Source organism: Canis lupus, chromosome 26, assembly GCF_003254725.2.
Source record: "Canis lupus dingo isolate Sandy chromosome 26, ASM325472v2, whole genome shotgun sequence".
Lineage (NCBI taxonomy): Eukaryota > Metazoa > Chordata > Mammalia > Carnivora > Canidae > Canis > Canis lupus.
Window position 1 is genome coordinate 5433690 of NC_064268.1, and position 23231 is coordinate 5456920.

At 50.5% G+C, this 23231-nt stretch overlaps 1 protein-coding gene across 10 annotated transcripts in view; it reads left to right on the top strand.

Moving 5' to 3' along the window:
• The window catches only part of SCARB1 (scavenger receptor class B member 1), a 100132-nt gene extending 89586 nt beyond the window's left edge, over positions 1 to 10546 (top strand). For 8 of the 10 annotated variants that reach the window (XM_049101784.1, XM_049101783.1, XM_035706379.2 and 5 more), the window contains 4 exons: positions 1991 to 2042; positions 2868 to 3014; positions 5462 to 5590; positions 9509 to 9647. In XM_049101784.1, coding sequence (XP_048957741.1) covers positions 1991 to 2042; positions 2868 to 3014; positions 5462 to 5590 — 328 coding nt within the window. In that variant the 3' untranslated portion in view covers positions 9509 to 9647. Of the gene's footprint in view, positions 1 to 1990; positions 2043 to 2867; positions 3015 to 5461; positions 5591 to 9508 lie in introns of all 10 variants that reach the window. The other 2 variants (XM_049101782.1, XM_025473609.3) reach the window with 1 other exon arrangement.
• Positions 10547 to 23231: the final 12685 nt, after the last annotated feature.

A 23231-nucleotide genomic window follows, 5' to 3' on the forward strand; every position in this document is an offset into this window, starting at 1 on the left:
TCTGAATTTTATCAGGGGCTTAATTTTCACCTATTGGAAGTGAATTTGAATTTTTTTTTAAAGGTTTTATGTATTCATGAGAGAGACAGAGAAACAGAGGCAGAGGGAAAAGCAGGCTCCCTGCAGGGAGCCCGATGTGGGGCTTGATCCCAGGACCCTAGGATCACACCCTGAGCCAAAGGCAGACGCTCAACCGCTGAGCCCCCCAGGTGCCCCGTGAGTTGGATTTCTTGACAAACGCTGCTCAAGCCAGCAGTACACGTGGGCCGCTGAGTTCTGCCTGTTGGTGACCCCAGGGCCTCTACCCTGACCTCTCTGGGCCTCTGTGTCTGCATCTGTTCAGGATGAGGCTATGCAGATGTCTGACCTCTAGTTCAGGCTGGAGCAGTGGCCTCCAGGGAGCTGGTCTAACAGCAGTGATTCCCACCATCCCCGAGGGCCAGTGGCAACGGGTGTGGGAAAAGACCGGAGGCACAGCTGCCCGCAAGCTGAGCTGTTTAACTGTGGCTTGTCTGGGGAACTTTTGTGTTGTTTGCCCACAAGATAAAGGCAGCAGAGTTGCATGCTATTTGCATTTAATTTACATCAGTTCTTACAAATTCGGATAAAAAAAGACCAACGTGGACCTTCTATTGTATTTCTGTAGTGTTTTTATTTTATTTTATTTTTTAAATTTATTTGAGAAAGAGCCCCAATCTGAGGGGAAGGGCAGAGGCAGAGGGCAAAGCAGACTCCCCACTGAGCAGAGAGCCCAGTGCGGGGCTGGATCCCAGGACCCCAAGATCATGACCTGAGCTGAAGGCAGATGCTTAACCCACTGAGCCACCCAGGTGCCCCTCTGTAATGTTTTCTGTGTCTCCTCTGTAGGTAATGCTGTGTAAATTCATTTCACTGCACAATACTCTACGTAATAGGTGGCCCAAGAGATGTTTAAGAGTGGTGATTGAGAGATTTTGGCCTTTTGTGTTGACTTTGGTTCTGTCCCCTACTGCATTCCATTTCCCCTGTGTCCAGCTATGCCTTCTATAAGCCAACCCACGCCTCCCGTCCTCCACAAGCAGCTGCAGAATATTTTCGTCCATTTGTTTGCTAGGATTTAACAATGACAGCAGTAACAAACCTGGAGCACTTTCTATATGGTGGGTGTTCCTCTAACCAGTCTGGTCATGTTACTGCATTTTGAGCAGTAGAGCCCCATGAGGAGTGCCATTGTAATCACCACTTTACAGAGGAGACAGAGAGGGTGGGGAGCGTGCCCAAGGTCACACAGTTAGCTAATAAGTGTTGTGTCAGGGGTCTCCAAGACCACTCTCAGGTTCGATGACTCAATGGGAAGACTCATAGGATTCAGCACATAGTCCTACCTGTGGCTGTGATTTATTACAGTGGAAGGATTCCAACAAAATCAACAAAGGAAAAGGTGCATGGGGTGAAGTCTGGATGAGCCACACAGTAGCCTCCAGAGCCCTCTCCCAGGAGAGTCATACAGGATACCCTTAATTCCTCCAGTAATGAGTTGTGACAATACGTGTGAAGTGTTTTTACCAGAGAAGCCCATTAGAGACTCAGTGCCCAGTGTGTTTATTGGGGCCTGGTCACGTAGGCAGCCTCTGTTCTGGCATGGACCCAGATTCCAGACTCTCCAAAGGAAAGCAGGAGGTGAGCATAAACCCTATTGTTAGTTCGCTGGGTACACTGCCATCCTGAATATCAAATTTGGGGTTTTGTTTCTAAAAGGAACAGAGGGACCTCAGCCAGGTCACTGGCAGTCCCCACCTTATAGGAGATGTGAATTTTTAATTCAGAAAGATATTACAGGTTGTCAAGTTGCTCCCTCCCAGGAAATGCCCATTACTCAAGCCTGCACCAATCCACTTGTTACAAAATCAAATCCCTCCTGACCCTGGAGCTTAGGATCACATGACCAAAGCTGCCTGACATTAAACACCCTGACAAAACTTCTTACTTGCTTTGTCTCACTTATTTCCAGACAAACGGGGAAGATCCAGCCCGTGGTCCTGCCATTGGTGTGGTTTGAAGAGGTGAGGCTGCTTCTGGTTGCCTGCCTGGGTGCCCTTGGGCACAGTGTTTGGGACCCCAGGCAGGAACCAGTGTGGGCTTTGGGGGCAAAGGGCTGTTTGTGGAGGGTAGGGGTAGGCTGGCAGCTGGAATGTAGGATGTAGAACAATCCATGAGAAGCTTCACAAAGTCCAAACCCTTCCTATCAGTTATCCCACTGCGTTGATAGGTGAGAAAGACAGAAGCTGCATGAAAACTGTAAAGCCCTGGTCCACAGTATAATTTTGAAAATGTGCTTGATCACTTCTCCTGAGAGAAGGGAAGTTGCTTTCCAGGGGGTCAGCCTTTCACTTGAACTTTTTTTTCTCCTGGCTTTTTGGGGTTGCTTCTGGCCAGTGCATCTTCAATCAAACAGAACTAGCATCCAAAGGAACAGCCTGTTCACATCACAGTCTGGACAGGTTTTTGGAGGCGGAGCTCTGCTCCATGTGGTCATTCAGGGACACTCATGCTCCTGCTGGCATGTGGTCCTGCCCTCTTCAAGATCCTCAGAACCCACCCCAATCCAGGAATTGGGACCCATGCAGGAGAGAATCCCGTGGCAGGTGTCTATGGGCCAGGTCCGAAGTTGTAGCATACTAGGCCCAAGTCCCATTGGCCAGAATATGATCGCATGGCCTTGCCCAGCTGCAAGGGAGTCTGGGAAATGTAGTCCCATTGTGTGGCCCCAAGGAAAATGAGACTCCCTTGCAAGCTCCATCACAGACCTGTGGTCCTGAGATGGGGAAGGGGTGGGGGGTCCGAGGATGTGTGGCTCCACGCATTTGTTTGCTGTTCTCCATCCCCAGAGCGGGGCAATGGAAGGCAAGCCCCTGAAGACCTTCTATACCCAGCTTGTGTTGATGCCCAATGTGTTGCACTACGCCCAGTACGTCCTCCTCGCGCTGGGCTGCATCCTGCTGCTCATCCCCATCATCCACCAGTTGCGGAGCCAAGTAGGTAGTGGCCAGAGTGAGGCCAGGGCTGAATGGCCCATTGCTTGCCTGCCGGGGGAAGGTGGGGCTCAGATGGGGTCCCCTGGGCATCCCTCCAGTCGTCCCCGCAGACACTCCCAGCCTAGAGCCCACCTTGGGCAGTGGTCCCACGTCTCTGCCTGGGGCAGGGGAGCTGTCACTGCATGCTTGCCTCTCTCACATCCCACAATGTCACTTTTCTGCTGGTCCTGGGAGGCCTGGGGACTCTCCCTGGGAAGGGCTGCCAGTGGGCTTCGGGTGATGAGACCTGGTACTTGAATACTTGAATGGTTTGTTCATCATGTCAGCACCTGTGGGTGCCAGGCTCTGCAGGGACGGGGCAGATAGCTGTGAACAAGACAGACATGGGCCCTGCTCTGGGGGAGCATGGTATTCTAGTTAGGGAGACACATGCAAACCGAGTAAACAGGAAAGGTAATTTCGCTGATGATAAAGATGTCAGAAAACGTGACAGACAAGGTCAGTGCTGTCCAGGAGAAATACGTGAGCCGGGTGTGTGATTTTAAATTTACATTTTCTAATAGCTATGTTAAGTAAAAAGAAATCAATTTTAATAATATATTTTGTTTAACTTGGAGAGGTCCAAAATACAACCACATCAACATGTAATCAATATAAAAAATATAAAAATATTTCACATTGTTTTTTCATGTTCAGCTTTCGAAATGCAGGGTGTATTTTATACCTACTGCAGGTTTTGATTTGGACTCATCCCATTTTAAAGGCTTAACAGCCATATGTGGCTACTGGACTGGACAGCACAGCACAGCATTCAAGGGGGTTGGGGACAGCTCTAGAGAGAGTGTCAGGAAAGGCTTCTCAGGAGGAGAGGTAGAAGTTAGCTCAGATGTGGATGGTGATGACGCACTCTGCACAGAGTCACAGAAGGAGTGCTCTGAGAGAAGGAATGGCCAGTGCAAAGGCCCCAAGGCCGAGGTGGGCGAGGCATGTGGGAGGGCCCTTAGGCCCCCATGGCGCCTGATTTCTTGCTTCAGCTTTGGCAAACAGCTCTTCTGACTTCTCTTTCTCGGGGGCAGCTTGCATGCTTGCTTGCTTGCTGGGGTCATGACAAACCTTCCCGGGTTTCAGGGAAGTTTGGGTTTCAGACCCTTTACCCGATTTGCCTTCCAAATTCCCCGTCCTCTAGTGGGGAAGGTTTGCCCTGGTGCGAGGGTGCGGGGGCCCATGCGCTCTCACCACACCATCGCTCTGCTGCTTGAGCTCCTGCTGACCGGTGGGTGGGAGCAGCCCGCTAGGGGCCCGGGAGGCCGGGCTGAGGAGGGCTGGCACTCCAGGGAACCCTATGGTTCTTAGGCTGATTTATGTTGGGAGGGCGGAAGGGACTAAAAGCCAAGGCTCCCAGCATGTGGATCCCTCCTTGGGTGTTTCCACTAGTGAAGATGCATTGCCACAGGCGGGGGTCCTGGGGACTGGCTGGTGAGGGGCCAGCCCAGCCTCCACCTCTGTTTCCTCTCTCCTGAGTCTCCATCAGAAGTGGGATGGGGAAGGAGAGTGAGGAAACCTATGTGAAATTGCTGGCTATAGGGCCCCTTCCCCCCAGGCCTGACCCCAGGTGAGCGTGTGGCCCCCAGACTCCCTGAGGATGCCACTGAGACTCCCTCCCCATGGGTGGCACTGGAGGCCACAGAATGGAAATTTATTCCATGACTTTTTATGTTGTTGTTGTTCGGAAGCTTAACGGGGGGGTCAGGCCTCACTTATTTTTATGTTATTTGTCCCGATTAAAAGAAAAAAAATTTATATGCTGATGAACTCAACATATTTTCATTTCACGCAGATTTTTCTTTTTAAGTCATTCCTTTCAAGTAGCAAGCCTCTTTAACAGAAAATTCTGTTCCTGGCCCATTTAAAACAAAGAACCAGCTCAGCCCGCTGGTTCTTCACCAGGGCGTCCTGCCCACTATGGCCCGTCTCCCCACCTTGTGTCCTGAGCCACACCTAGATGTGCAGGTGGGTAAACCCTTTCCTGCGTAGCTTGTCTGTTGGACCAAGCACGTTTTTTTGTTTTTGTTTTTGTTTTTGTTTTTGTTTTTTTAAAGATTTTATTTATTCATGAGAGACAGAGAGAGAGAGGCAGGGACACAGGCACAGGGAGAAGCAGGCTCCATGCAGGGAGCCTGATACGCGACTCGATCCCGGGTCTCCAGGATCATGCTTTGGGCTGAAGGCGGCGCTAAACCGCTGAGCCACCGGGCTGCCCCCGAGCACGTTTTCTGAAGGCATTTCTTCCCCTAGTGAAGGGCACCCATCCCCCAGGTCTCAGCATTCCCATTCATTCACAGTTGGGCTTAACACCCTGCTCTTTGCTTTCCAAAAATTGAAGAACCATGTCAACCTTTTGTGTTTGGCTGCGGCGTCAATTATAAATTAGCTTGGTTATCTTCTAGGAGAAATGCTATTTATTTTGGAGTAGTAGTAAAAAGGGCTCAAAGGATAAGGAGGCCATTCAGGCCTATTCTGAATCCCTGATGACACCAGCTCCCAAGGGCACTGTGCTACAAGAAGCAAGACTGTAGGTGGGTACCAGGTAACGCCTCGCGCCCCCCCTCCCACTCCCCTTCCTGTAGCGAGTAGAACTCTTGTGGCTTGAAACACTTTGGATCTCACACATTTCTTCAGCCTAAACTTCATCTGGAGTGTCTATAGACTGCAAATTCGTACTTATATATTTTTGTGTTCTGAGCCAATGGCTGTTTTGTGGTCCCAGGCCTGGTAGGAGGTGGAAGGCGATAGCACTCGGTGGGCTGCTGTCTCATTTGCACAGTTGTCTTAGGGAGGTAGGGTCAAGGTTCCAACCAGCTGCTCAAACCTCTGGTGCCCTAGACGCCTCTGAGAAAGTTGGCTCAAAGTGCAGAGCCCTGGGCATCCTTCTGGAGCCTCTGGAATGGATGGAGCCCAGGAATCCTTATTTTATTTTATTTTATTTTATTATTTTTTAATTTAATTTTATTTTATTATTTTATTTTATATTTTTTATTTATTTTATTTTATTTTATTTTATTTTATTTTATATTTTATTTTTAGGAATTCATATTTTAATGGACACCCCCAAGGGGATTCTGATGTAAATGATCAGTTGTTGGAGAAACGAGAGTCTAAATAAATCTGGGATGGGGATGCCGGGGTGGCTCAGTTGAGCATCAGACTCTTGATTTCAGCTCAGGTCATGATCTCAGGGTCGTGAGCTAGAGCCCCATGTTGGACTCCATGGGCATGGAGCCTGCTTAGGATCCTCTCTCCTCCTCTCCCTCTCTCCCTCTTCCCCCTCTACCACCCACCTCTGCTCACATATGCTCTCTCTCTCTCTCTCAAAACAAAACAAAACAAAAAACAAAAACAAAAACTACCCAAACCCTAAATCAATCAATCAATCTGGGATGACTGACCAGGAAAAAGAATTTCAGCATCAACTGAACACCAATTGCATACCCGGGATTCAGCCCGACGGTTGGTTTGCCAGGTAGAATAAAGACATGCAGATAAACACTCCCACCCTTTTAAGAAACAACAACAGAAGGATGTCCAAATTTCAATGCCAGATAACAATGAATATATTTTAGGGTAGGTGTGTGCCGTGCTGTCACTGGGACGTGCATATCCTGAAAACTGAATTGTTTACCTGACATTCAGCTTTAACTGGACCGATTTTATCTGGCAGCCTACCTGGGGAGAAGCATGCTTGTGCCCGTGGAAGTTCACCTTCTCCGTCGGGTTCCATTAGGTCTGAGGTCCTAGGAGAGCCGAGTCCTGCTCCTGCTCTGCTCCTGCTCGGGTTGGGGGTGGAATGCAGCAGGTGGAGGCCCGGCCCTAGAGTTTGGGGTCGGGCAGGGGCGACTCGCTCTATGTTTGTACCTCTGATAAATAGCTCTTACTTTGGTTTCTCAGAAATGTGCCGCCCCCTCAAGCTTCTGGGGCAAGCCTGCTTGGGTTTGAATAGCTTTCTTGAGAGCCACAGAGCGAGGGCGAGGCAACAGCCCTGCTCTTCTGGGCCAGTTGGCTGCCTCCACTTGGCTTCGATTGCCAGGACTGGAGGCGGAAATAAAATAGAAAATGCCAAGTCGTGGGCGCAGGTGCTGCAGGCCCTGCAAGGAGGGAGGGGCAGCTGTGTCCCCAGCCAGGCTCTGTGGGGCTCCTCCTGCCAATCGGGGAATAGGAGGATGGGCCCTGAGCATGTTAGAGCTGAGTATCCACGGGATGTCCTTGAGGGCACAGTCCTCGGGCTCAAAAGCCGGGTGTCCTAGCTGGAGACTTGTCTCCCTGTCTCCCAAGAATCTCTCTGGGATGCCTTATTGTGCATAGGTTGGCCCCTTGCTAGCCATGATTCCTTTTTGTGGAAACTTGGTTGGCGTTCTTAGGGTGCAGGGGTGGGGTCCTCAGGCACAGAGAAGGTGTTATTCCCTTTTAGCACAGATAGGGCTGGTGGTTGTGAGGCGAGAGCCCTGCGACTGCCAGGGACATAGCCAACACGTCCTGCCAGCCCAGCCCCCCTCCCAATAAAGTAAAGACAAGACTAGGGTCTCTTTTTTTTTTTTTTTTTACCCACAGAACCTAATTTTAAAGTTATTAGGGGAGTTTTTGACTTAGAGATTCTACTGCCATTCCTTCTGGAAGGCAGCTCAGCCTCCACATCAGATGACGCTGCCCCTCCCCCCAGTCATGTTTGCTTGGGGAATGCAGTGTCCTGTAGGCTTTGGTTTGGGAGGCAAGTGCCTGGGAAGTGACCAACTAGTGGTCTTGGAGACCCAGAATCTCTGCATGGTGGGCTGCAGCCTGTGCTGAACCTCAGCATGGGTCCCTGGGGGAGGCCCCACCTCTTGCCTCGCACCGGGGCACGGGAGTAATCTTGAGGGGCTGCCCTGCTTGGGAGAAAGCAGGAAATGGGGGCCTGTCCCAGCCTAGGAGAGTATTTAGAGTATTTTTATGTCAATAAGAAAGACAGCCACTCTGTGCAGACCTGGCCAGCTCTAGGGCAGAGGGTTTGGCAAATGGAGCATGACAGCCCATTTGCAGCCCCCTTGGATAGGTGCCCTTGTGCAGTGAACATCTTGGACAACTGTACATGGAAGCCCTTCAGGGAAATGTTACTGGACCTTTCCTACCTTCTCAGTAATTTCTCTTCCATTCTAAGTCCTCACTCCTCTGCTAAACAAAAGTGAATAGGAAGAGGAGGAATATGGTTCATGTTCAGGTTCCTTGGGGATTTGTTACATGTGTCTTCCTTGGGGGTAGACCGGGGGTCTTTTTAGTCTGGTTTCTCTTTTTATTTCTCACCAAGGCTTTCTTAAATTGTGGCTCATGGGGCCACATTGCTGAAGTTCTGGCCACCCCAGGTGTCCCATGTTGCCCCTCTATGGTGGCGTGTTGGGGTGTGGGGGCCTTGTCTCACTCTGGCCTGGCCTGCCCACAACCCATATTCCTGCCCCTGGCTTGAATGGGCTCAGTCCTGGAAGCCTTTAGATCTGTCTCCAAGGGAGAGGAGCCAGAGTGGGGGATTCGATTCTTCCCTTCCCTCTGTCCTGCCCAGAGTGGGGTGGAGGTTGATTCTCTTCACTGCCTGGAAAGCCAAGCCACTGGGGTTCGTGAACAAGCATAAGTGGATGGAGGTTCTGGGGGTACTCCAGCCCTTACTGCTGGGCCGGTGGGGGACCCCTCCCTTCTTCAGAGGAAGGAAGGCAGAGGGCTGAGAGGATGCAGAGATGGGTGTGGGTGGGACCCTTCCCAGTCCTTATCATCATTGCTGCCTTTAACAACTTAGTTGAGAAACTAAAAAAGAAAAAAATAAAATAAAAGTAGATAAATTACAGTCTCTGATATTCTCTGTCACCCAGACTCAACAACATTAATCATGAACATTCTGTTCTGTTTCACCTTTCCCCCCGGAGGCAGCCACTGCCAGGAATTCAGTGTGTCAGTTTTCCCCTCTAAGTCTGTATAAATATATCCGCGAACAATAGATGATTAAAATGATTTTCATGGGCCACCCTGCAGCTGGCTTTCCCCTCCTCGGGTTTCGGTTTGTGAAAGCTGTCCAGGTTCAATGCCATCTTGTGACTCTATTTTAAAAATGCACTCCTGGGTCGCTGGACATGTAGGGGGTTTCCAGTTTTTGTGCTCACGGTGCTGCAGAGAAGCCCTGGACTCCTTGCTTGGCCCTCCTCACCGGATCAGGCACGTCCTCTTGGGCTTCGGTTTTGGCAACCCCGGGAATGGGGCGAGGGCACGGCGAGATGGCGTGTAGGGAGACAGGAGGCTCTCGTAACTGCATTTCAGGGGTCTGTACGTCACTCCAGCCTTTTCTCATCTTGAGCTTGATACATGGGTGTTGCTGATGGGGGGCGGGCAGGGAGCTGCACCATGCTGGAGGATGTGGGTGCATGGCCAAGGGTGGGGCTGAGTGTCGGGCTTGGTGATCCAGCTCCCGTCTTTCTCCACAGGGTCCCAGAGATGCCACGAGCCAGCCCAGCGTGGCCACTCAGCCAGACCGGCTCCCCAGCCCCTACGCCCCGCTTCTTCAAGACTCTCTCCATGGACGGCCCATCAGTCCTACTAAAGTCTGAGCACCCCAGTTGCTACATGCGTGTCCACACACTGCACACCCCCAGCACACGTACACACACAAGTGCACAGGCGTGTGCAGGCACACTCAGGGATGGAGCCGCTGCTGACGAGACTCAGGGGGAGCCTCACTAACAAGAACTGTCTGGAACCTTCTGTCCAAGTGACCCACAGTGCTGTGGGCACTGGGTCCCCTCCCTCGAGTGAGCCCAGCCTGACCCATTCAGCCCAGGGGCCCGGGCTCCTGAAGGCTCAAGCCACCTCCCCCTGGCGCCCTATCCATAGTCACGAAATACTGCAGTCCCTGCTTGGTGGCTCAGCCACATAGGACAGGGCTTTTACTCTGGAGGGCTGGCTACTGTCCCCAAACCCAGCCTGGGAACACAGACTTCTTGTGCCAAAGCCATGTGGGCGGAGGCTGCCCGGTCCAGCCCAACCAGACCCGGAGCTTTGGCCATTGACCATCCACCTGGGCTGAAGGCGAGACACCTTTGCAAGGTCTCAGTCAACAGTGTGAACTCGAGATGCATCTCAAGGCTGCTCCAGCGGTCTCCTTCCCCAAGCAGACTTTAATCTCCCTCGAGTCTGCATGGGTACCAGGCTTGGGTGTCTGGGGCCCCATTCCTCTAGCCTAAACTGACATCTTCCTGTATGCTGAGCCAGCCACTCCCTGTTGGGGGTGGTGGGAGTCTCTGCCCCAAGCTGTCCCCAGCAAGGGCCCTCAGCGTTTGGGTGCCGGGGCAGAGGTGCAGAAGCCCAGCCGCATCAGTCTGGGTGTCTGGTCTGGTCGGGTGGGAGACCCATCCACCCGTGACTCCTGCTCCTCCCTCTGCCTCTTTTCTACTGTAAGAGAAGTGAAGTTTATCATCTTTTAAAAACAAATCACTGTTGAAGAATAAACCTTTTATAAACGTTAAGGCTTGAGTTTGTGATAGCCTGTGTGCGGGGGAGTGAGGGGCTTCCTGGGAAGATCTGGGCTCCTCGTCAATAGCTCCTTTCTGGTAGCTGCCAGGAGCGCCGGGGCTGCTGACTTGCCTTCCCATTGTTTTCAAATTTCAACCTTGTTTATATTTAACATTTTATATAAATACTGCATGAATGCAGTTCTTGTTTAGGAAGAGCAGGATCCAAAGCTGCTTTGACCAGTATCCCAAGGTAACTTGCCACTTTGGCATGGAGCCCGGCTGGGCTTTTTTTCTGTGCATTTATATACAAATCAAGATGCCTGTAGGACATGCACAGTATTGTTCTGGGCTCTTGCTCTTTCTTGCTACATAAGAAGCAGAAAAGAAAAGCGGTTAAGACGAGGTATGGAACCCGATGGCCTGGGTTTGAGTCTGAGCTCTGCCTCTTACTTCGAGCAAGTCATTTGACAGCTCAATGTCATTGGCTTGCCGACCTCTGCACCTGCCTCTGTCTGAGAGTGGCTTTGCGAGGATGCAGAAGTTAGTATGTGGAATGCTCTTAGAGCATAGGGGGCACATGGGAAGGGCTAGCTATATACATTTTCCATTATTACATTTCCTATTACGATTTACCATTTTGGGGTTTTCTCCACCCAAGCTGATGGTTCAGCTGTTTCTGTCTGGGACACTGTTCCCCGCCTCGACATATCGAGCTACCTCCTTGTAAGTGACAGCACAGTGTCCCAGGTGCAGATGCCTGCACAGCCCCTCTTGGTGGACATCTAAGCTGTTTCCAACTTTGTCCCACTGCAAACACACTTAGCATTCTGAGGGGCCGGCCTCTGCGGAACAGCCAGCTCCTGCACTATGCCCGGCACCCTGGGCGGGCTCTCTCTGGGCGAGGTGTGGAGGGGCAGCTGCGCAGTTCCTGGGCATGCTCCTGCAGCCTTCCGCCACTCCGAGGTGGCCCCCAGTGGGGATCAGCAGCCGGGGTCCCACGCTGGAAGTCTCAACAGAAGCCGAGGTTGACTGTGCACAGGGCAGAGCCCCACAAAAACAGGGTCATTTCTTCCAAAATCAGGAGAAACCCCAAATTTTAGGTCGAAAAAACGTTTTTAAACCACATATGTCTATTTTCATCTTGTAGCAGTGCTGTTGCAAAATGCAATTAAAAAATTTTTTTTTGAAAAAAATTTTTTTGGGTGGAAGTTTTTGTTTTTGCAAATATTTTAAAATATTTTTAATGCTGGAAGGAGCCTGCAGAGGTCGCCTGCAGCCCCTCCCCAGGCCGCAGGAGCCCCTTCTGGCTGAAGGCAGCGACCTACACCTGGCAACGGCTGCGTGCCCCTTGGGCTCCAGAAGGCCAGGCGTCTCTGTTCACAGGTGCTCCAGTGATGTCAGAAGTGCCATGATGACATAGGCAGCAGCTGGTGATGACGCAGAGACGCTCTGATAACACAGAGAGGCCTGTGATGGCTGGGGAGGTGCTGTAAGAAGTCAGAAGTGGCGTGATGGTGCGAGCCTTAGGCTGTGTGCAGGTAGCCCAGCAGGTGCAGACGCCGGGTTTAGGCTCGTGGGGGGCCTCGCCACCTCCGCCCCCGTGTGCCGCACACCCTCCCCAAGGCCTTTTGTGGGACCATCTACCTGCTTGCTCTGCTGTGGACCTCGGAGAGCTTCCATCTGATGTTTCAATAGCCATCCAGATGAACTTTTCCTCGCACTGTCGTCATGGCCGTTTTAAAATAAAACCATGGTCATCCCCGTTTGCACAGGCCTGATGGGACCTAAACATGATACCGCCACGGAAAAACACACATGCAAGCTACTGTCAGAAATGTTCACTTCCCCTGTCTGGAATGCCTTTCCTCCTCCCCTAGAAGTTCAGCAAAATGTTATAGAATGTATGCTTTTATTTTATTATTCATGAGAGACAGAGAGAGAGGCAGAGACACAGGCAGAGGGAGAAGCAGGCTCCATGCAGGGCACCTGATGTGGGACTCGACCCCGGGTCTCCAGGATCATACCCTGGGCTGCAGGCAGTGCTAAACTGCTGCGCCACCAGGGCTGCCTGAATTTATGCTTTTAATAAACTCTTTTAAATCATTCTGTAGTACTTCTTTGCAACCTAAATACCTTTAGAAGTTTAAATGAGTGTTTTAATTTCTTCTTGTGACCACAAAGGTTAACATTGTGCTGGTCCAGACTGCCGTTCTCTGTAGGTACAACTGACTAACAACATTATGCCTCATATTTGTTATCTATCACACAAAGAAGTTAAAACTATTGGAATGCATCTCCTGTTCATAGGTATTTTATATTTTCTTTTTTAAAAAACATATTTATTCACGAGAAACACACACAGAGAGAGGCAGAGACACAGGCAGAGGGAGAAGCAGGCTCCATGCAGGGAGCCTGACATGGGACTCGATCCTCGGTCTCCAGGATCACGCCCTGGGCGGAAGGCAGGCTCCAAGCCGCTGAGCCACCCGGGCATCCCTTTTTTTTTTTTTTTTTAAGATTTTATTTATTTATTCATGAGAGACCCACAGAGAGAGAGAGAGGCAGAGACACAGGCAGAGGGAGAGGCAGGCTCCATGCAGGGAGCCCGATGTGGGATTCGATCCAGGGGCCCCAAGATCACTACCTGACCACCTGACCAAGGCAGACACTCAATCACTGAGCCACCCAGGTGCCCCTACTTTTTATATTTTCTTAAATGTACAGTGTTACAGAAGTGTGTGTAGAGTTCTAGGAATTGTAACACATACACATCTGAGTAACCACCACCGACCAAGTTACAGAACAATTTTATGATCCCTCCAGATTTCCTCCTGCTTCTCCTTTGCAGTAAATCCTTCCCCTGAAGCCTAACCTCTGGCAACCAGACAGTTTTGCCTTTTTGAGAATGTCCTATAAATAGAATCACACGGTATTCGGATTTTTAAGCCTGCTTCTTTCACTTGCCTTGAGATTCGCACAGGTCCTTGTATGTATGAGTTCGTTTCTCTATTGCAGAGTAGGATGCCACTGTGTGCATGTACTGTGGGTCTGTAGCCATTCAGGAGTTGCAACGCCTCTAAAAGTGTTTCCAGGTTTTGGCAATTACGAATAATTCCTAGGAGTGGGATTGGTGAGCCATACGCTAACCCTGTGTTTAACATTTGAGGTGAGACTGGCAGACAATGTCCAGCAGTGATGGTATCCCGCATTCCCACCAGCAAGGTGTGAGGGCTTCACCTGTTTTGCATAATGGCCAGCATCTTGGTGTTTTAAAAACTTTTAGTCATTCGCAGTGGAATCTCATTGTGTGTTTTCAAAAATTTTTATCCATTTCATTTAGAGAGAGAGTGTGTGAGTGAGGCAGGGCCAGAGGCAGAGGGAGAGAGAGAGAGAATCTTCAAGCAGACTCCCCGCTGAGCATGAGCCCGACACCAGCCGGATCCCGGGATCCCAAGATCATGACCCGAGCCGAGGTCGGATGCTTAACTGACTGAGCCACCCAGGCGCCCCTTACTATGGTTTTTATTTCCCTGGAAATGCATCTCTTGATGATATGAATGCGAGTTCCACTTCACCCCTCATTGATTCATGTATCCTTCAGTGATGAAACTTTTTCTAGAAGGAGACCAAATTTGTTGTCATTTCCATTCTTATTTTGGTAGATGTAAGCTAGAGAAGTCTTGTTTACATAAATAAGCAACGAGGAGTTTACATGTCCTGATCGCCATGTCACTCAAATTTTAAACCCTTGAGTAACGGGGCAGAAATCATATGGTCATCTGTCATCAAGAAGTATTTTTGCTGATCTGTCTGCCGACAAGTCCATTTGACCTTTCGCACATTTGTAGAAAGTAACAAAGTGGAAACCACCCATCTGCAACAGGATTGCAACAGGATTACTCAATCTTTAGATTAGTTGTCCAAACCAGTATTCAGGAGTGTCCCTCCAGTGGGGACTAGGGGCAGCGGGTGCCTCAGGAAGAGGCTGGGAGGATGGTCTCCGCTGCCTGGGCCTGCTCTTGGGTAGACCTGCTGACGAAAAGCTCATGGGGGCCCAGCCTCCAAGGCGGTTCCCTTGAAACCCTCATTTGCTCTCCACGCCCCAGCTTAAGCTGATAACCTTGAGGATGCCGGACTTCCCAGCACACCCAGCACAGACATTTTTTAAACTTTTGCAGGTAGCTCTGCTTCCTCGTAGAAAAGAAAGAAAAAAAAGGGCAGTTATCCATAAAGCATGCTGTTGTGTGTGCATGCGCGCGCGTGTGTGTCCATGCCTGTGTGTGTGTGTGTGTGTGTGCCCATGTCCCAAAGGAGCACAGGATGTAAGAAGGGAATTTGCTCATCATTGTGTGAACATCTTGCTTCTTGATATCTTTGTAAGATTCAAGTTGATTTGTTATTTGGGATACATCCAATGACTTCATCCAGGGCTCAGTGAGGAAAGTGCCCTCTGGCCCAACGGCTACAAGGACCAGCGGTGCTGACAACCTCAAGAGACACTTGTCACACTTGAATGTGGCATTGGTTTGAGGAATTCTCAGGAATGTCTTTGACACTGAGACTCTTCCCCATTCTCTTACTTTACACCCTCACCCCACCTACCATGTGATTCTGTTAATATTTTTTTAAAAATCTGACTCATTTCTGAGCACCTGGGTGGCTCAGTGGTTGTGTCTGCCTTTGGCTCAGGTCATGATCCTGGAGTCCTGGGATCGAGTCCCGCATTGGGCTCCCCACAGGGAGCCTGCTTCTCCCTCTGCCTGTGTCTCTGCCTCTCTCTCTCTGTCTCTCAGGAATAAATAAATAAATACTAAAAAAATTCTTTGACTCATTTCTTAAAAAAGAATTTTCTTTTGAAAAAAAAAAAAAAGAAGAAGAAGCCATTGTATCTAAACTTGTGGTCCAGTGGGCGAGTTACCTGTTTTCCAGTACCTATGAAAACAGATACATAACTAACTGTTCAAGTTTAAAGATGGTCATCCAGGTACCACTAGACCGGCCCTATGTGAGGACTCTGCACTGTTCCTTACTGTCTCCCACACTTGCCCATCTTCCCGCTCTGCTTGTGGACTACATGTTACCCTTGTATGGAAGGTTTCCCCCTGTCTCCTTCCGTCCTGGCCATCCTCAAAGGCTCAATTGCAGCCACACCATCTCCCCCAGGAAGCCTCCTTGATTTACTCCTGCTGGCCCACATTTCCCCCATCTTGGAATTCCTAGGACACTGTGTACCCTAGATGATACTAGAATGTTCTAGAATACTAGAAGTCCTAAGTCTAGATGCTATAGCCCCCAACCCCAACGGGCTGTAATGTAACGCTGGCCAAGATTGTGCAGAAACTGGGATATGTTTACCCAAGATGCTTACTTACATTCCTCTGCGTTCCTTCCTTCACTCAGATGGTCATTCTCCCAACCTTGGTTGCGTTCTCACCACGCACTGTGAATAAAATCACGAGGGAGGCTCTCCTCGTCTGAGAAAAAATGGGGAGCCCGACGTGGGATTCGATCCCGGGTCTCCAGGATCACGCCCTGGGCCAAAGGCAGGCGCTGAACCGCTGGGCCACCCAGGGATCCCCTGGGGATAATTTAATACCTGCCCTGCTGTATGGAGCCTAAAAGAGTTGGCGGCCCCATGGGAGGGGTTGAGGGCTGCTTGGGTGCGTCCTTGACTGATGCCCCTGGGTCCCTCCCCTGGAGGCTCCGCCGGCCTGGCCGCGTCCTCCCGGCTCCCGTGCATGTCCCCTGCGGTCCCTTCTGCATGCAGAGGCTTGAGGTCTTTCTGAAGTGTGACCCACCACTAGATTCACGCTTTGCTTAAGCCCGCGTGTCTTCTCCGCAGCTTGATCATCCAGGCCCCTCTTGGGGGCTGCGAGGAGAAGAGAAGGTCGCTCCCCTCCTCCGGCCGCGGTGAACGACCTCTGCGCAATTCCAGGCGGGGCCACTGGGGGGCGAGCTGCGCACACAGGTTGTTAGGAGCCCTGCGGGGGCGGGGGGGGGGGGAGGGGCAGGGGGGGGCGCATCAGCTCTTAGGGTGTTCCTTAAATTGGGGGAGTGTTACCTGGGGTCGCAGCCTGGCTTCAGAAACTTGTAACCTGAAGAAATTGCATTTTGTGAAAATGGGCATTTTTGTCTAGGAAGCGTTTTCCTTAAGATTCTTCAGATTTTCAAAAGGGCCTTGACCCCTTCCAGGGGTATGACAGGCAAGAGTGACACCCCTAAAATAAAAACCAGGGTCATGTGATGTTCGCTGTAGGCTAATCCCTGTTCTGGTCCAGTGTCTGGTCAGCCTTGGGGAAATCTAACCTCTCTGAGCCTTGGGTTTCCCACCCATGAAATGGAAGTGAAGACTGAGAACCCTGGTGAGGGCGGAATCGGAATGGATGTGTGAGCATTCTCTCCGGGTTACGGGGTCCAGGACTATTACAAAAACGCTAAGCCTCCAGCAAGCATTTATTAGATCTCTCCGGTGTGGGGCCCTTGCTGGGTGCTAAGAGGGAGTCGAGCTGAGAGGGCTGTGTCTGTGCACGCATGCATTCATTCCTCAGCAAATGTTTCCCGGGAGCACACTATGCGCCAGGCAGTCATGTATATGCTGGGAGTGGTCTTGGGTTGAGTCTCTCAGCAGGAGAGGCTGAGGCAAAGGGGTGTCCTGAGCCAAGGGGTGTCCCAGGAGGACAGAGGAGGCTCTCACAGCCCAAGGGCACTTTTCCAAGAGTTTCGGAAATGGAAGCACATTGAAGCCAGGGGTGCCCAAAAACAGTCAAAAGGGATCTATTGGGATCTGTTATGGACCAGTGTTCTCTACCTCAGAAATGTGGTGGTGGATAAAGCAGAAGTCCCTGCCCTCATTCTAGTTGGAGAGACAGCAAACAAATGAAGGAAAAAGTAAGATACCCCCAGGGAGTGATGAATGTCAGGAAGGAGATAAAAGCAAGGTGGCATGATGACAGGGGATTGCTAGAAGTGTTTCTAGAAGTGTCCTCTGAGGGGGCCATTGATGCTGATTCATGAGGGATTTGAAGGAATCGGGAAAAGAGCACTTTAGGAACTGGAAACTACATGTACAAAGGCCCTGAGGTAGCAACATGTAGATCAGAAACAAGTGGGCTGTGGCTGGAGTGTAGTAAGCCGTGAGGGTGGCGGATTGGGAGGAAGATGAAGTGGAACGTCAGGCAGGGCCTTGTAGTGTGGATGTTTTTTTAAATAAAGATTTTATTTATTTATTCATGAGACACACACAGAGAGAGGCAGAGACATAGACAGAGAAGCAGGCTCCTCGTAGGGAGCCTAATGTGGGACTCCTGGGATCGAGTCCCAGGACCCCAGGATCACGCCCTGAGCTGAAGGCAGAGACGCTCAACCACCGAGCCACCCAGGTACCCTTGTAGTTCGGAAATTAAGCATAATAGGAACCAATGGAGGGTTTTAGGTTGGTGAGCGTCATGATGGCTGTTCTGCTGTGTGAGGAGTTGCAGTGGGACAGGTGTGGATTCAGGAGGGATCCAGCAGGAGACACTCTATGCTTTGAAACCTCTCCTGCCCCCTGCTCTTGCTGCATGACCCTCAAAGCACCCCTGCAATGGCTGAGGCAGGAGAATCAGGCCACTTTTGCAGGTGAGGAAACTGAGGCACATTCTTGCTTCCTGAGTCTGTCTTCTTGCTTCCTGAGTGACCCCTTTAGGGGAGGGTGCCTCCCCTTGCTCTTTGCTCTCAAAGTCCTGAGCACCTGACCTTTGCTTATAAGGCCTCTGTGTGTAAGCATTTGGTCCTGCTGGGCATCCTTCCTTCGACTCCATGCGCCTGAGGGCGGGCGCTATCTGTGGGGTCCCCTCTGCGTCCCCAGCACCTGGTCAGGTGTGTGTGCAAATGAGAGTTGTTGGATGAAGGAAGAAAGGATCAGGATGGGAGAGGAGCTGGGAGTGTGACGGGGGCAGAAGAGAAGAGTGCAAGTGCGGCCGCGGCCACCAGGGGGCGCTGCGGGACTGAGCCACGACTGTATTTTGAGACTGAATAAATTACAGGTAAAAAATGAAAATTTGGGGGCACCTGGGTGGCTCAGCGGTTGATCATCTGCCTTCAGCTCAGGGCGTGATCCCGGGGTTCTGGGATCAAGTCTCGCGTCAGGCTCCCTGCATGGAGCCTGCTTCTCCCTCTGCCTGTGTCCCTGCCTCTCTCTGTCTCTCATGAATAAATAAATAAAATCTTTTTAAATGAAAATGAAGATTCGGCAGACCGGGGCTTCACAATTTGTGCTCCCTTGTACGTTTGCGATGAGCAAGCTGACAGCCTGTGCACAAGAGATGCCCTGCAATATACCTGTGTGAAGTTAGGGGGGGCTGTGGACATGGGAATTAGCAACGTCTGCACAAGGCAGGATTTGCTCACCGGAAATGACCTTGATTCTTTCAGTCTGGGTGGCGGGGCCTCACCTCCAGAGTGGCTCCCGAGTCTGAACGTGGGATTCCTGTGAGCTCAGGGCCCAGACCACACAGAGCTGCCCTTGGTCTCCTGCTGGGGTGGACCCCGTCCTGATGAACACTTTGGGTGTCCCGCAGACGTAAAATGTCAGACCCGAGGGGGGCCCTGGTGTACAGCCTAAAACAGGTCGTTGCTAAAGTTGACTGAGCACTTGCTGCGCATGGTGCATTATTTTAAACTCCTGGTGTGAGCTCCTTTCATTCTCCCCACCACACAGGTAAGTGCCCTTGTCATCATCATCTGGTTTTACAGATGGAGAAACAGAGAGGCACCGAAGCACAGAGGCACAGAGGGGGAGTAAGTGTCTGAGGTCTTATGGCTGGCCAGAGTCTGAGCCCAGATATGCTCCGCCACTGGCTACGTGTCTCCTTGTCCAGTTAACCAGGACTCATCTCTATTGCTGGCCACCAGAGATGTCTGCCTTCTCTTATCCCCCCTGGAATCCCATGGGGGGTGACTGAATATAATTTCCAACCAAAGGGACAGGCAGGTCCTGGTTCTGGAGAGTCTGCAAAGGTGGGGAGATGAAAAGGGATAGCAAGGCTCAGATCCCCCAGACACAACCCCAGGGAGTCCATCTAAAGGGAGGCCCTGCATACCAGGGATGTACCAACCATTGTGGAAAGGCTCCCAGCAGGGGAACATTCAGGCTCATTCCAGAGAGGTTGAGAATGGAAGGGAAGAAAGGAGTAAGAATAAACATTTCTAAAAATAGTACTTGGCTCTCCAAACCCTACAACAAGGCTTGAAGAAGGGTGGCAGATGGGGGGAAGCAACTCAGGACTTTGGAATAGAGACCCCCCCCCCTTCAGCTTCGGTGTAGGTGGGGTTCCTGCCTCTCTGACTTCTTCCCTCTCTGCGGTTTAGGAACCAGCTGGGTGTGTGTGTGTGTGTGTGTGTGTGTGTGTCCAGGACCGCCGTATCTTCCTAAGGGTGAAGGCCAAATGGCAAGGTCTTGGAGTCCCCAGTCATGAGTTCTTCTAGATTCCATGGCACATTTGCCACAAAGCCTTAGCCACAGCCAACTTGACAATGTCCAGAAGTGCTTGGCTCAGGAAAAAGGGGAACTTCAAGACAGAGACATTTGTCTTCCACTTGAGGCAGCAGATGTGAGCAGCATTGGCCACGATGCACGTTTCTGCAAACTAGGTCTCATTTGCCTCGTCTACTTCCATTACGGAATGGGACTTCCTCTCCCCTAGGAAAACATTTCAGCAGATGGATTGGAATGATGTGCTGTGGAAGCTATGAGAGTGGAGGCCGGGCCTGCGGCAGTTTTCCAGAACTGTGGAACATTCTTTTGGTCGCTGGGATCTTCTGTCTGTTTCCATGACCCACCCCATCTGCTCATCCCTGGGCTGCAAGATTTCTTCCATTTTAGGGGACGGAGACTCCCTGATGAGATGCTAGTGTCTCTGGGTCTGTTTCATGGCCCAGAGCTCAGTTCTGTGGTCTCTTACTGTGGCCACAACAAGTTGTTTGAGGGAAGGGCATGATTTCTCCCATGATATCAGCCTTGAAGATCAGGCAGGCGGCAGGGTTTGGAAGCTAGAGCTGTTTGCTGGAGAGCTCATGCAAGTTCACTTGTGTCGCTCATGTAAGTCGCTTGACCTCTCTGTGTCCCAGCCAACAGGCATTAGAATTCCTGCCCTGTTCATTTCCCAGGTCCTCATGAGGATTGTAAAGAAGGACCTCTTATGCACTTGACGCTGGAAATAGTTTGCAAAGAGGCTTTGAAATATGTTTGCAAAGTAGTGTTGGAACAAACCCTAACACCCAGCAGGCAGTTTATTGAAAGTGTCAGGTCTAGTGGAGCTGAGCTGTAATACTGGACATCACCAGGAGGTGTCACTGTCAAACACGTCACTGGCATCCTCATGCAGGTGAGTTCTTCATGTGGTTTTACTCTTCTTGTTTTTTTTTTTAAAGATTTTATTTATTTATTCATGAGAGACACACAGAGAGAGGCAGAGACACAGGCAGAGGGAGAAGCAGCCTCCCTGCGAGGAGCCCAATGCGGGACTCCATCCCAGGACCCCAGGATCATGACCTGAGTCAAAGCTAGATGCTCAACCACTGAGCCACCCAGGTACCCCTCATGTGGCTTTTCTCTGAGTAAAACCAACCTCTTTAAATGATGTATGGAGATCAGTGCAGGTGAGCTTAAATGCTCACGGAACCAGGCAGCAGTATTTATGAGCCTGGAAGGCCAGGTGTTTGGTAGGGTAGCTTGAGTGCTAGCTAGAGGGTGGAGGTATGTCCTGCCCAGGGCTTGGCTGGACAGTCAGTGGGTGTGGGAGAGGCAGCTGGTGCTTTGCCATCCTCAAGGCAACACTTTGTCAACACTTTGATTTTTTAATTATCTTTTAAAAATATTTTATTTATTTATTAGAGAGAGAGAGAGAGAGAGAACAAGCAGGGGGAGTGGCAGAGGGAGAGGGAGAAGCAGGCTCCCCGCTGAGCAGGGAGCCCAACACGGGGCTCAATCCCAGGACCCCAGGATCATGACCTGAGCCAAAGGCAGAAGCTTAACTGACTGAGCCCCCCAGGTGCCCCTTGTCAACACTTTTAAAGGTACACAACTGACACCATAATGGCTAAGACTGATGAAATACGTGAAAGTGTGAAAATGTATTGTCAGACCTAGGCTTAAAGAGAGTGGCATTTTGTGTGTTGTGCTCTGGGTGAGCGACACCCCTCCCTTCACACGCCAGGCCTGGCTGCCCTTATGTCATTGGAGAACCTGGCTTTGCCTTCAGTCATGTCGACAGCTGCTTTATTAGGATGCAGGCTATTGTTGCCAAGTCTTCCAAATTTTTTTTTAATTTTCAGAAGAAGATGGTTTAAAAAAATATGAAATTTCCTGATTTTTAATTATTGGCAACAAACCCCGATTAAATAAAGAACTATGTGGGCCAAATGAAACACATCTTGGAAAAGACTTTCAGTTTTCGAGCAGTACTTGCCTTTGCTTGTTAGTTGTATGATCTAAGCATGCACATCTGTGGCTAGAAACCCCTTCCTGGAGGTGTGTGGGTGGGTGTCTTTCATCAGCCGAATTCATGGAACATGTTTATCTTATATACAAACCAAGTAAAAAAAAAAAAAAAACACAAATGAAAAAGATCCTACTTTGGGGTTTATAAGTGGTAACAAAGAAGACGTAGGTCTTTAGAGTCAGAACTGGATGTGAATCTCAGCTCTGCTATTTACTAGCTGTGTGACTGTGGGCAAGTCACTTAACCTCTCTGAACCTCAACATCCTCATCTATAAAAACGAGGCTAGCAAAAATACCAATGTGGTAGCCATGGGTAGTGTGTGCACCACATACTTCCAGTTTTTACCTTCTGGGCACATGGGAGATGGTGGTCCCTTGGCCCTCTTGAGGTTGGATGGGGTCCTGTGATTCCCATGAGAGGGGAGTGTTATTTGTAACACTTAGTGGGCTGCAGCATTTACCTACTGGTGTGAGAAGCTTCAGAACCCCTTTTCCCTCTGCTTCATCAGTGTGGGACCCAGAGTGAGGACTGCACAGAGCCCAGCCCCTCTGACTTCTGTAGAATGAGCAAGAAATAAACCTTCACTATTTTTTTTAAATTTTTATTTATTTATGATAGTCACAGAGAGAGAGAGAGAGAGAGGCAGAGACACAGGCAGAGGCAGAAGCAGGCTCCATGCACCGGGAGCCCGACGTGGGATTCGATCCCGGGTCTCCAGGATCGCACCCTGGGCCAAAGGCCTGCACCAAACCGCTGCGCCACCCAGGGATCCCAAAAACCTTCGCTATTTTAAGCTGCTAAAATCTTGAGAGATTTGTGTAACTACAGAGTGCATCACCTGGACCAGCCCGGCTGGTACAACCTACCTTTGGGAATGTAGGGAGGGTTCAACGAAATAACGTATCCAAGGGGCTTAGCACAGTATCCGTCACGTAATGAGCAGGAAATAAATGGTGGAGTCCTCTCGTTCCCTCAACAAATACTTGCTGAGGGCCTACTGCTTGCCGGCCCTATTCTAGGCACTGGAGTTAGAGGAGTGAACAATCAGACCCAGATTCCTGCCCCCCTGGGCTTGCATTCTCCTGACCTGTAGGCTCTCCTCCCTCAGCGGTGCATGAGCAGCATAGGGCCGTGGGCTTTGTCCTGAGCCCACTGAGGGATTGAAAGCAAGTCTGTAGACACCATCAATGGCAGACAGATGGGGGTTGGGGGTGTT